The sequence below is a fragment of the Tachypleus tridentatus genome, chromosome 7, assembly GCF_004210375.1.
Source record: "Tachypleus tridentatus isolate NWPU-2018 chromosome 7, ASM421037v1, whole genome shotgun sequence".
NCBI lineage: Eukaryota > Metazoa > Arthropoda > Merostomata > Xiphosura > Limulidae > Tachypleus > Tachypleus tridentatus.
In genome coordinates this window covers 58,833,638-58,848,358 of record NC_134831.1, presented here as the reverse complement: position 1 = coordinate 58,848,358, position 14,721 = coordinate 58,833,638, and the positions used below count along the sequence as shown (strand labels likewise).

Below are 14,721 nucleotides of genomic sequence, written 5' to 3'. Positions count from 1 at the left end.
ATTAAATACCTTTAAAATTTAAATTACATACTTTTGTTTGTATAGTTCGCTACTCGGTTACTGGGAATACGAAATATAAATAATTTTACATACAACAAAAAGCATAAAACAAATTTTGTTTGGCAAAATAATGTTACTGAGATTCATTTTGTAATGTCACATTGTCGAACGTGATATGCAGCAGATCCAGTGCGTTTTATTAAAACTGTTTTGACTATACAAATCATTCAACCACCGCTTTGAAACAGAATGTACAAGAGCTACATTTTGACATTGCTTGACATTCATAAGTAGTATGGTACCGTTGAAAAGTGACCAGTTTTAGGAAGTATATGTGACAGTCCTTTCCGACGCAAGATGTTCATACACGTAAAACGTAATGAGCTATCCAGATTGAGGTTTTAGAAATCCCAAAACGGGGATACTCCTCAAAGAAACTAAGAAATAAAGGAATATGGAACAGTCTGGTGTACCAGAAGCGTCCATAAAAAAAAAAACCAATAAGTCGTATTCCAAGCGTGGTGAACAAAACGAGGCGTTTTGTAAAGGTCTGTGGCAGGAGCTTTCCACGTGCTCCAAGCCACAGTACACAAGATAATCAAAAAGGATATCCGTCTGGAAAAGTGACATAATTCACATTTACTGAACTTGCTTTCACAACTATTGCGTATCTCAAGCAAGTGGAAAATGAAACTAGTATTCATGTTTTCCTATACGAAAATATACCATTTAAGTCACCGGACGCAGCACCTATAGATTTCTGTGGAGTTGAACTGTTAAAATTAGCAATGATAAATCATCGTCCTCTTTACACTGGATGGATTGTGGGAAGTATTCAGGGAAGACTGGTGTGCTGTACACATTATAGATTTACAATGGAGTTTCTGCAACGGGAGCTGCACTTAAAGACTATTAGCAAGATGTACAATGGTCAAAAAGAACATGGCTAGATACTAATGTGTGTAGCGCAATAGTAAGTCATTAAAATCGTTTTAGTATAACATACCCCCTTCATGTTGTTTCTCATTACAATGTATTAGATGCAGTAAAATGCATAGTGTAACTATCCAATTTACGAAAAAAAATGTTTTGTGTAAAATGTGTAATATTGAAAGACAAAGAAAAATACAAAACAATCGAAACTTTAATCTGAAACTGTAATATTTATTAATCGAAAATGTTGCGAACGTAGTTCTTAATGACAGTTATAAGCACACACACACATACACACTGCTAGCCAAAATCTTAAGGCCAATAAACATAAAGAAAAAATATGCATTTTGCGTTGTTAGACTCAACCACTTATTTGAGTAGAGCTTCGAAATTTGAAAATAAGAAAAGGGAAAATGTGAACACTATGAAATTAGCCTAAATACTAGCTGTTCAAAAGTTTAAGACCATACTGAAATGAAGCGTTAATCGGTAAACACATAACGAAATTTAGTCATTTGTGTTCAAGCATTAGCGTTGTCAACATCTCCCACTGACATCTCCTGTGTTACATTGGGTAAAAACACAGCAAAGGCTAAAACGTTGACAGAGTTTGAACGTGGCAGAATTGTCGAGCTGCAAAAGCAAGGTCTCTCTCAACGTGCCATCGCTGGTGAGATTGGGTTTAGTAAAACTGCTGTTGGAAAAGCTTTAAAAACAGTAAACGTCTTCAAATGCCACACCTCCTTCAAAACCACGAAACAGCTCGGTTAAATTTTGCTGAGAAGCACCAAACATGGGACGTAGAAAAATGGACGAATGTTTTGTTCTCTGATGAGAAAAAATTAACCTGGATGGTTCAGATGGCTTCCAACATTACTGGCACGATAAGGATGCCCCACCGGGGACATTTTCTATACGACGCAGTGGAGGAGCCTCCATCATGATCTGGGGTGCTTTCTCCTTCCATAGAACAATGTAGCTTCAGGTTATACAGGGGCGTCAAACAGCAGCTGGCTACATTGGCATGTTTAAGTGAGCATCCTTATTGACTGAAGGCCCTCGCTTGTGTGGAAAAAACTGGATCTTTCAGCAGGACAACGCTGCAATCCACTGTGCCCGCAGGACAAAGGACTTTACATGGCGAATAACGTGATTCTTTTGGACCATCCAACGTGTTCGCCCGAACTAAACCCTATTTAGAATGTTTGGGGGTGGGTGGCAAGGAAAGTCTACAGAAATGGACGTCAATTTCAAACAGTGCATGATCTTCGTGAAGCTATCTTCACCACTTGGAATAACATTCCAGCCAGCCTTCTGCAAACTCTTATAACGACTATGCCAAAGTGAATGTTTGAAGTTATTCGCAATGACAGCCTTGCAACTCACTACTGAGATCTCTTGTTGGGCATTTCCTACCCTGTTTAGGACTTCTTTTTAGTATGGTCTTAAACTTTTGTTCAGCTATATTTAGGCTAATTTCATAGTGTTCACATTTTCCCTATTAAATGCTAAGCCCCCCAGTGGCTCAGCGGTATGTCTGCTGACTTAAAACGCTGAAAACCGGCTTTCGATACCCGTGGTGGGCAGAGCACAGATAGCCCATCGTGTAGCTTTGTGTTTAATTCAAAACAAAAACAATTAAATGCTAAAAGGTTTTTTTATTTTTATTTTTCCTTTTCTTATTTTCATCTTTCGAAGCTCTACTCAAATAAGTGGTTGAGTCTAAAAACACAAAATACATATTTTATTTTATGTTTATCGGCCTTAACGTTTTGGCCAGCAGTGTGTATACATATATATATGTATATCACAAATTTTAAATTCTCTTTTAATTCGAAATCAAAGGTTCCCCTTAAATTCGTATTAATATTTCGTCTTTTACTAAAGACTACTGTGGAGGGGAACATTTCAATGAGCCAATTAAAATACTTTCACTGTTCACAACAAGTGATAAACGTAAGAAATAAACCAGAATCTGCATTGTAGACCTCGCGTTGAAGACTAAGTCAATCAATACTAAAGGTTATACATTTTCTTAGGCTCTTATGTTTTCTATAAAAATACATTAAGCATGGACAAATATGAAATAGATTATGTCTGTGTACAGAATAACAAAAACTGTAAAACATTACGCAACAAGTGTGTGTATGTGTTTATGTGTTTTTTATAGCAAAGCCACATTGGGCTATCTGCTGAGCCCACCGAGGGGAATCGAACCCCTGATTTTAACGTTGTAAATCCGGAGACATACCGCTGTATTGGCTGGGGGCGTTACGCAACACAACTATGTGATCAGGAATAACTTGTAATTAGTGAAGAGGTTTTGGTCAAACCTTGTTCTGTTTCTTACTTATCTGAATTACCTTCAACTTCTATCAACATAATAAAATACTTTATATATATAAAACCACAAACCATTTTACTCAACTAAATGCGCTATAAGATATATTAACGAGACACACATTGACAGTTTAATATTTTTCTTTTGTTAGAAAAGAATTGTCCAACACATTTTACCCTAATTAATGACGTCTTTAAAATAAAAATACGTTATGTTAGAGACTGAAAGTAAATTACATCGTTACACTTTATACTGCTGTTAGCACTTACCATTAAATTACTTGCTTTAAGTAGTCATTCACATAAAATTTATTATATTATGTATAAAGAGGCAGGTTAAGACGGGTTGTTTTTTTCAATATCAATACTGGATAAAGTTTTAAGTCATGCGGAAAGACTAAGTTATGAATTGTTTCTTCGAGGATTCCTCATGTGATAATGTAAGCCCGGTATGGCCAGGTGGTTAAGGCACTCGACTGGTAATACGAGGGTCGCGGGTTCGAATCTCGGTCGCAACAAACATGCTCGTCCTTTCAACCGTGGTGGTGTATAATGTGATGGTCAATCCCACTATTCGTTAGTAAAAGAGTAGCCCAAGAGTTGGCGGTGGGTGGTGATGAGTTGCTGACTTCCCTCTAGTCTTACACTGCTAAATTAGGGACGGCTAGCGCAGATAGTCCTCGGGTAGCTTTGTACAAAATTCAAAAACAAACAAAATGTGATAATCTAAGGGCAAGAAAGCTGGGCGTGGTAAATGGACAGAATGGATATTCGGTTGAAAGGTAAATAATACTATTGTTGTAAGTGGTGAATAAACAATATGAATAGCGTTTTACTTAATTTGACAATACGAATACCGGATATCGTAATGGGGTAATATGAATTAACAGCGGTTATGGTTTGGGAAGCAATCTGAATTTTGAACATGGTAATGTGACAATATGTTTCACAAACATCGTATAAGTTCGAATACATATTGTTTGTTTTTAGATTTTCTGAATAAAATCTTTCCGTAATAGAACTTCACTAAAAGAGGTGAAATAAAGGAGCGGGGCGATATAGTGGAGAGTCATGGATTTATACTAGATTGATGTCGTTTAACTCTTTCTTTAAAGAACGTTAAATTAACAACTCTAGAAAACTGGAAAATCATTTATACAAGTTAAATGAAACAATTACGGATTTATTTAACATTGCTGGTCTTATCTCTTTTAAGAACATTGAATAAAGCAGTCGGGAAAATAACTTCCTTTTTCAAAATATCAAATCAAGTACAAGAACGACGCAGAATTTTCTTTTAAGGATAATTACTGAGAAAATAAAACAGCAATAATATCTTTTCCGTAATGTCTAGACGAATTAACAGAAAGAAACAGTTTTTACTTCAAATATGGCGATGGGTCCTCCCTTGACTTTGCTGAATAACATAATCTACCAATAAAAATTTCTTACCAGGTAATGTTCGAGACATTATTAGAGTGATATACATTTCTTCGTCAAGGATGCTGAACAGGATAATGGCTGAGCTTTGTAAACCATTTTCTGCTTAATACTCTTTTTAGTTGCCCTAAATTGTTATTTGTATTTTAGCCATTGATATTTTCTCTAAAAGTGCAGCATTGTTATCAAGTACCTCAGGTTTTGACTTATAAATACAAGTTCGGTGCTTGTAAATGAGCAAGAAAGTGAATGAAGTAAAGTGCACTTGAGCTATAGTGTTGGTCAATCCATAAAATGTCATAGGTTCTACTGGGGTCCATTATATTACGTTTTATCAAATTTACTAGATTTAAACAAATTGTTTGGTAAATATAATTCGTACAAAACAGTAATAATACACCAGTATAATAATGCACAATAAATTTAAAGTATTAAAGTATTAAACTATTAGTCTTGAGAAACCAAGCTTGTCATTCTCAAAAGACAGAATAAAACTTGTCCTCAGAGGGTGTACTGACAGTTCAAAGTTCATTAACGATAATAGAGTGCTGAAGTGAATTTGAAATGAACATATTCCAAATAGAGTGGAGTTGAAATCTGTTTTATTATTTAAATTTTAAACACCCAAGTTTTATTTTCATTTTAAAGTATGCTTCATCTCATAATGTTTCATGATTTAACATGCGAATATAACATAGTTTCATGATCTAGCAGGTATATATATAATATATCATAATTTAACATGTTAATATTCGAATGTTCCTAGGTCCTTCCTTGTGTTCTTATTTGCTTCCGTGAATAGGTCAGTCAAGGCCTAGCGGTTAATGTTTCGGGCTGCGAACGATAGGCTTGAGACCGCGCTATACAAATGAGCACGCTTAGCAAACGACCTTTTTGTTAACAGTATCCGTGCAGGCTATCTCTGCCGTCGACTGGTTCTACTTCTAAGTTAAGGACGGATATACCTAATTTTATGACGCATTATATTGCATAATGCGTCGTTAAGTTGTAAATTTTCAAATCCAAAGTAACCTGTAAATTTAGTATAGCTAATTTTGTGTAGAAAGAAGAGTGTTCTCTGCTGTTTGCAAAGGTTTCTTGCTTTCACAGTGACTTCGTCCGACTCAAGTTAGGGTAAGATTATTGCATTACTGTAAAAGGTATAGTTTAATAAAGATATTCGATTCACATTTATAAAATCGTTCTACCAGTATAAAAAACCAAAACGCTATATTCCGTCATTAACATAAATTTAAAAGTACTTTTTTATTCTAATATTCTTTCGCAACTTCCCCATAGGTATGTATTTAGGCAGATTATTGAAATTCAAATAGAAATTTGACTCTTCGATCATTTAGAAATACTTAAGTGTACTAGTGAAAATCCGTTTCGTCTATAAAGAACTGAAGGCTGTCATCGCTGGAATGGACGTTGTTGTTGTTGGTTTTCTTTTCTTTCTTTCTTAGAAGCTGAATGGAAATAGAAACGTTTTACTTTTATTCTTTTCCATAAAGTGTTGCTTAAAAGTTTCGGAAACTTCAAATCTAATAGCATGCAAAAATAGTATTGATCCAATGTAAATTGTCACAAATGAATTTGAAAGTTGCTTTGTTTTTGCGCTTATGCGCCTTGAAAACACTTTTTTTAGAACGATATAACCTACAGTCTTGTTCGTATTATTTTGTCTTATAAGCTCCTCGAGAAATCCGTGGAGGTGACTGTCTGGAATCAGAGTCCCACGGGAAGCAAATCTCTTTTGGGAGGAACAGAAATCCCACTTCGGAAAACTGACCTTCAAGACTGTCCGGAATGGTATCCTCTGACGACCATGCAAGCACCGACTCAAAAGCCACAACACAGTGGCGTGTTGTGTCATGACGTGGCACGTCAATTCATTAAGCAATCAGGAAATTATCAAGGGAGCACACAGTCACTTTCGGGTAAGTCCTTCCCTTAAGTGGTCATAAGCTTTCACTTAATCAAAAACAACTGTAGTCCCTCGTTTCTGTGGGAAATTATACTCCGTGCTTGAGATCAAATATTTATACAGATGATGAAAATCTTACGCTAGTGTTTTTCGTTTGTTCTTATTTCTACTAGATGGTAATACGACATTCGTGAAGGTTTATTAAATAAGATGATAATTAATATGCAGATTTTGCCCCTTGGATATATTAACGTTCGTGGCATGGTCTTTAAAGTAATTACGCAGCACACAAACGTATACTTGAAAACAGAACTTATTTGTACCACAAATAGTCTTTTAGCGTCAGGTATAATAGTGTTTCAGTTACATACTGGTTAATTAAACTATGTATACATATATATATATTTGCTTAAGACAAATCTTTGTTAATTATTGTAGCTCTTACAAAACTTAAATTCTCTAAACTTGCTTGCACTTTGTTTACGTATCCAGCGCACTCTTGAAGTTTTTATTTATCTGAAATTTTGAAAAAAATATTGAATAAAATGGTGAGCAAATATATATATATATATTAACATGAAGACTGTACGTATAATTTTACTGTAAACACAAAGATGTTAACAGAGTGTGTTTGTAATTATTTACAGAAGAGAAATTTGACAAACAATCTGATAACCAAAACGAAGGTGTAGTCAAAAGCTCCTCTATGGATTTTACTTGTAAGTTCATGTTTCTAAAAAAAAACTAAATTCTTATTGATCGGCCTTTTATAACGTTTGTACTAAGTAAGTTTCTTTGAAAATAAACACTGTGTTTGCACTCTATTTCATTACATTATTGACAACAGTTACTTATACATTTAATATAATATATACTGATAGATCTGGTATTTTCCCGCACTAATGATGCTACTTTAGCTGCATGTCAGAAAGACGTACATGATTAGTTATTTATAGAACAGTTAAACAGAAGATTAAAATAGACTTAATCCATATTAGTGATTTAATCTTGGCTCAGTGCTTCACCCAGAAGATGCGTGGGACCGATTACAACAAAGATCCCCAGAAAACAACGCTAAACTCAGCCCTCACACAAGGAGTTCCCGATCAACGTCTCCCAGAAACTCAGGGAAGCTAACCTCTCAAGACAGTCTTCCCGGTAAAGTGAACCATAAACTATAGTCTCTCCACGTTATAAGCAGACCTGAAACTGTATAAGAATGTAACCACGTGCAATATGTTAATAATACTCATGACAACTGTGCAAACTTACATATAACTAGAAGTTTAATATTGAAACATTGTACCTGGAAGATTATCTTGTATATACTTAAATAGGTGGCACTACATGATATAAGTTTAAACTTCTATTAATATTGAATCCTTGTACAGTAAAACAAATAATTCTACAAAATTTCTAGAAACATATATTTGTGTGTATACATACATATATTTTCTTCAATTAGTCTTCATTTTAAAATACTTTTAATTTATTATACTCTATCATATCTAAATAAAACAAACATGAATTAATTAAAGCTGTGCGCAGGATTTATTTCATAAAGTCAACCTATTAATTTTGTTTACGAAGACCTGCACGTGAAACAGGCCTGGCATGGCCAAGCGCGTAAGGCGTGCGACTCGTAATCTGAGGGTCGCGGGTTCGCGCTCGCGTCGCGCTAAACATGCTCGCCCTCCCAGCCGTGGGGGTGTATAATGTGACGGTCAATCCCACTATTCGTTGGTAAAAGAGTAGCTCAAAAGTTGGCAATGGGGTGGTGATGACTAGCTGCCTTCCCTCTAGTCTTACACTGCTAAATTAGGGACGGCTAGCACAAATATCCCTCGAGTAGCTTTGTGCGAAATTCCAAAACAAACAAACAAACAAACAAGCACGTGAAATCTAAGACGAAGGATGGAGGGAGAAGCAGCAGTTACCGTAACAACAGGCCCTGCACGTCAGACACGGAAAAAGGTAGGAGACAAATGATGTTTAACCCTGATGAGGTACTTTGTCACAGAAAGCACTTGTAATACCCAGACGCCTAAGCTAGACTAATGTATTTTGTATACTTCTATAGAGTTTTGTTGTACCCGGACTAATGTATTTTGTATACATCTATAGAGTTTTGTTGTACCCAGACTGATGTATATATTTTGTATACATCTATAGAGTTTTGTTGTACCCAGACTAATGTATATATTTTGTATACATCTATAGAGTTTTGTAGTACACAGACTAATGTATTTTATACACATCTATAAAAGTTTGTAGTACTCAGACTAATGTATGTTGTATACATCTATAGAGTTTTGTAGTTAATGTATTTTGTATACATCTATAGAGTTTTGTAGTTAATGTATTTTGTATACATCTATAGAGTTTTGTAGTTAATGTATTTTGTATACATCTATATAGTTTTGTAGATAATGTATTTTGTATACATCTATAGAGTTTTGTAGTTAATGTATTTTGTATACATCTATAGAGTTTTGTAGTTAATGTATTTTGTATACATCTATATAGTTTTGTAGTTAATGTATTTTGTATACATCTATAGAGTTTTGTAGTTAATGTATTTTGTATACATCTATAGAGTTTTGTAGTTAATGTATTTTGTATACATCTATAGAGTTTTCTAGTACCCTGATTGCCTCCCGCTTGTACAACGGTATGTCTATGGATTTACAATGCTAAAATCAGGGGTTCGATTCCCCTCGGTGGGCTCAGTAGATAGCCCGATGTGGCTTTTATATAAGAAAACACACAGTACTCAGACTAATGTATTTTGTATACATCTATAGAGTTTTGTAGTACACAGACTAATGTATTTTATACACATCTATAGAGTTTTCATGATGATATCATCTCTATTTCCCCCCTTCCCAGTGGCACAGCCCAAGAATCCCAGTTTCGAGCTTGAATACAAACATCAACAATCACCGGTATCATTTTAACTTTTGTGATAAAATGTATATTATATTTTTTTACCTTTAATCCTTAGCTTCTTGTAACTCAACTGTCAAAGTAAATATTAATCCTTTGATACATTGATTAGTAGAATATTCATGATGAAATTTCGTCTACTGGACAGCAACTGCCCATTATAGAAACAAGTGTGAATGACGGCGATTCACGAAGTCTTCACGAAGAATTTCGAAACGTCGTCCTCTACACTTGTGTTTTGTAGCAGATAGCCCTCGTGAAGCTTTGCGCGAAATTCAAAACAAACAAAATCTTAATATTTTAAAACTAATAATCAAGATTGACGCAATTACCTGTTGGGCCTAGGTGGTGTAATCTGCCTTAAATGACTGATCTTTGGCTCATCCATATCTGCAAGCACATATGGTTGTGTTAAAAAAAGACAAAAAACAAACAAACAAACTTTAGTTTATGTAAGGATGGAGGCCCAGCATGGCCAAGCGTGTTAAGGCGTTAGACTCGTAATCCAAGGGTCGCGGGTTCGAATTCCGGTCGCGCCAAACATGCTCGCCCTTTCAGCCGTGGGGGCGTTATAATGTGACGGCCAATCCCATTATTCATTGGTAAATGAGTAGCCCAAGAGTTGGCGGTGGGTGGTGATTACTAGCTGCCTTCCCTCTAGTCTTACACTGCTAAATTAGGGACGGCTAGCACAGATAGCCCTCGAGTAGCTTTGCGCGCAATTCCAAAATCAAACAAACAAAATTATATAGGGATGGTTCACAAAATAGCTTCGTTCGAGTCATAGCAGAAGCGATGCTTGTATATTTTAATATTAGTAATGAGTTTTTGGCCATGTACAAATATTTTGTAATTTAAAATTATTTACACCTTATAAAAGGGTTTGTTTTAAATTGGCAGAAGCCGGCATGGCCAGGTGCTTAAGGTACTCGACTCGTAATCCGAGGTTCGCGGCTTCGAATCCCCGTCATACCAAACATGCTCGCCCTTTCCGCCGTGGGGGCGTTAAAGAGTGACGGTCAATCCCACTATTCGTTGGTAAAAGAGTATTTCAAAAGTTGGCGGTTGGTGGTGATGACTAGCTGCATTCCTTCTAGTCTTACACTGTTATATAAGGGACGGATAGCCCTCGTGTAGCTTTGCACGAAATTTAAAAAAATAAAGAAGCGTATTGGGATAGTATATTGTTTAGAAAATATTAAAAGTCATCACAGTAATACTAAAGGCGACACTGAAGTTGGATGAAAGTTAAAACATTTTTAGACTATTTATTTTGTAACGACGACACAGATGTTCACCGAATGGATGATTTCGATATATGTTTATCTTACAAATTAAAATACATCTGTATATGCATCCAAACAGTGGAGTTTGTATTACATTTGTTTTGTCTCGTTAGTTAAGCTAATAAGCACGGGTTACTTTTTGAAGAAAGATCTTTATTTCAAAGCATTGGCGCAAATAATATTAAAATCAAAAATCAAGTGTAAGCTCCGTTTCAAAGTCTCCGTGGTTAACATTTCTATTAACTTATTTAGAAAAATCAGACAGATTATCCAGAAGCGTATTATTAAGTAAATGTTTCATAATTAAAAAAAAAAAATTTAATTTAATTGAGTTAGGTTTAGGAAGTGCGTTTAATAGAAACAGACTTTACATCAGTTCAATTAATGAATGTATGTTTTTATATGTGTGTATATGTTTAAAATTAACCAGAAATTACAGCTTATTCAGCTTTTTCTAAGGCTAAGCCACAGTGCTTACATTATTCTAGTGTTTTTTAATGCAAAGCTACACAATGAGCTTTCGGCATTATTTACACCGGGGGTAATCGAACCTCGAAATTCAGCGTCGTAAATTCCTAAACATACCACTCATTCGCCTATTTGCAGCATCTCTTAACTTTGATCTGCATTTCAAAATCAATGTAACCACTGTATGTGGAATCTGAAAAATCGATTGTAGTGGACAGTCGGAAAGTGTCATGTCGTATCAGCACATCGCTTACTTCTCTTCTGTGTTCACCATGTTGTATTAGCACACTTCTTTGCTGTGCTCATTTAAAGCTCTTTAGTGTTCAATAAATTTGATTTCTTAAGAATTATTTGTTTTTGAATTTCGCACAAAGCTACTCGAGGGCTATCTGTGCTAGCCGTCCCTAATTTAGCAGTGTAAGACTAGAGGGAAGGCAGCTAGTCATCACCACCCACTGCCAACTCTTGGGCTACTCTTTTACCAACGAATAGTGGGATTGACCGTCACATTATAACGCTCCCACAGCTAAAAGGGCGAGCATGTTTGACGCGACGGAGATGCGAACCCGCGACCCTCAGATTACGAGTCGCACGCCTTAACACGCTTGGCCATACTTCTTAAGAAAAGAAGCGTTTAAAATAGCGAACGCTATGATGGTGTTTCGAAATGCTCCTGGTTCTTGGGTGAGGCATTTGTTTTTCTGAAATATCACTCTGGATTTAGGTGAATTATAAATCAATTCACAGAATAACAAATAAAGAAATCCAACAAGATGCAAATAGCCTGAGTCATCCATTGTATTATTTCTCACAATACTGTATCTATGTAAGGAAAACATTGAACACGAAACATGAAGCTTAGAGGTCAGTAATAATATAACTTTAGTCAGTGTAAGAGTAAGTGTAAAATTACTTCTATCTTTCAACAGTGAAGTGTTGGAAACGTTGTCTGTTGCTTGAAGATAGCCAGTGAGATAATATATATGTATGCTATCAGTTGTAAATATAATTAATATTTATGATGGAATTTCGTCGAATGGACGGAAACAGTTTGTAGTTTCTAACGCCTTAACACGCTTGGCCATGCTGGGCCTCCATCCTTACATAAACTAAAGTTTGTTTGTTTGTTTTTTGTGTTTTTTTTAACACAACCATATGTGCTTGCAAATATGGATGAGCCAAAGATCAGTCATTTAAGGCAAATTACACCACCTAGGCCCAACAGGTAATTGCGTCAATCTTGATTATTAGTTTTAAAATATTAAGATTTTGTTTGTTTTGAATTTCGCGCAAAGCTTCACGAGGGCTATCTGAATTAACCGTCCCTAATTTAGCAGTGAAAAACTCAAGGAAAGATAAATGGTCTTCACCTCCCGTCACTAACTCCTGGGTTATTCTTTTATCAACGCAAAGTGGGATTAAGTGTCAAATTATAAATCTTCACGGATGAAAGTTAAGCACCTTAACCACCTGGCCATGCCGGGCCCCCTAATACGCACAAAAATATTAATAATAATAATATTTGAAATAATATCAACATTGCAGCCGAGGTGTGGATGTCAGACTCAAAATTCTACATCGAGGTCTTTTTCGACATGGATCCGTTTTAATATGGTCACTTAGTTACAATGAAAATTAATGATCTGGTTAAAAACTAAAACAAAAATTAAAAATGCACTTCCCAAATTTACGTTTGTTCTGTAATATATTTTTGGCAGTTTGTTCAGATAAACTGGACTTCGATCTTAATCAGAAGTCGAAATGTTCGTAATATTTTGTATTAGAAACCATTTTGTGAGACTATAGAAAGTTGTGCACAATTTGATACAAATTTTTTTTAGGTACTTCTGTCGCTAATATTTCAGATACGCAGTTCACTTACTCTTGCAGCTCGAAGATTGTTTGTTTGTTTGTTTGTTTTAAATTTCGCACAAAGCTATTCGAGGGCTATCTGTGCTAGCCGTCCCTAATTTAGCAGTGTAAGACTAGAGGGGAGGCAGCTAGTCATCACCACCCACCGCCAACTCTTGGACTACTCTTTTGCTAACGAATAGTGGGATTGACCGTCACATTATAACGCCCCCACGGCTGAAAGGGCGAGCATGTTTGGCGGGGATGCGAACCCGCGACCCACAGATTACGAGTCGCACGCCTTAACACGCTTGGCCATGCCGGGCCTCTCAAAAGAAAGATTTGCTGATCCAGACATTTCTTGTTCTATTTTTCACACTGTAAACGTAAAATAAATATTAATTTTAAAAAGTATTTATAAAATAAGATTTTTTTAGTATTTTAAACATTGTTTTAAAAATTGAAGAACAGTGGTTTACAAATAATTATGGAAACGTCTATACGACAACATCGAACTTCAGTGTTACCTGCCCTATTTCAAATCTCTAGCGATTTCAATACAAATCTAATATGTTCATGTTGTTGAGTAAAGATTCTTCGCATTGACAGCAGGAAGCCAGCCCAACTGTTAACACGTCGTCCTTCCCCACTGATATATGCATTTCACGAACATAACAAGTCACTTAACGTGATAATCGTACAGCACGGACGTGACTTCAAATACCTCGATTTCTGGATGTTACTTATCAACTCCACGTAGACTTCGTCCGTCATCGTAAGCATCCACTATCAAGTTCAACCGCGACATGAGTTTTAATGATCATGGATTTTAAACCCCTACATAGCATCACAAACTTTACAAACGTGAAATATTTTGAATATTTGTAAATATACCAAAAATATGTGTATACGTTGCAAATGAGAGAGACATAGGTACAAGAGATATATAGCTTTTTTACCTGTCAGAGACAGCATCTGGTTATTATATATATATATTTACAAAATCACCCATCTCCAAAATAAAAGTGTGAAAATCGTGAATGTAATTTCTTGAAGTGGATGGGGCACATGTGACAATACATATAAATGAAATTAATATAATAATGATAACCAGACACGAACTGATTGATTTTCCTAATCATAATCACAAACTTGTTTAATTTTTATTAATGTGGGGAACATTTAGGAAAAAGTGTAATTTCTTTCCACAGAAATCTTTAAACAAGCACAAGTACAGTAAGAACAAATTTAAATTTAAAGGCAAGTAGGTTCGATATATTCGTAATCTAACTAGCTGTAGTGATATTGAAATTTTTAATGCTACAAAAGTTTTTGAAACAAGAAAACCAAATCTAAAAAAATTGAATTACTTGAAATTAAAACAAAAAATGTTGTCCCTACCTCGGCTCAGACTATTATAATTGCGGTAATTTGCCAAGAAATGAGCATTTGGAACTCCAGACATAGAGCGATGAGGTTCGTCATTTTTTTTCTTGTACCTCTGTCTGGAAAAGTCACTTACTTATCTAG

General features: G+C 35.5%; 1 protein-coding gene and 1 non-coding gene across 2 annotated transcripts in view; both read left to right on the top strand.

Moving 5' to 3' along the window:
• The window catches only part of LOC143257680 (uncharacterized), a 62,009-nt gene that overhangs the window by 30,453 nt on the left and 16,835 nt on the right, over nucleotides 1–14,721 (top strand). The window contains exons 13-15 of the mRNA XM_076516722.1: nucleotides 6,407–6,653; nucleotides 7,288–7,359; nucleotides 7,658–7,798. Of these exons, the coding sequence (XP_076372837.1) occupies nucleotides 6,407–6,653; nucleotides 7,288–7,359; nucleotides 7,658–7,798 (460 nt within the window). The remainder of the gene's footprint in view (nucleotides 1–6,406; nucleotides 6,654–7,287; nucleotides 7,360–7,657; nucleotides 7,799–14,721) is intronic.
• On the top strand, nucleotides 2,771–2,888 carry LOC143258287 (U5 spliceosomal RNA). The gene has a single exon (XR_013032256.1). It is a non-coding gene; the product is annotated as a U5 spliceosomal RNA (small nuclear RNA).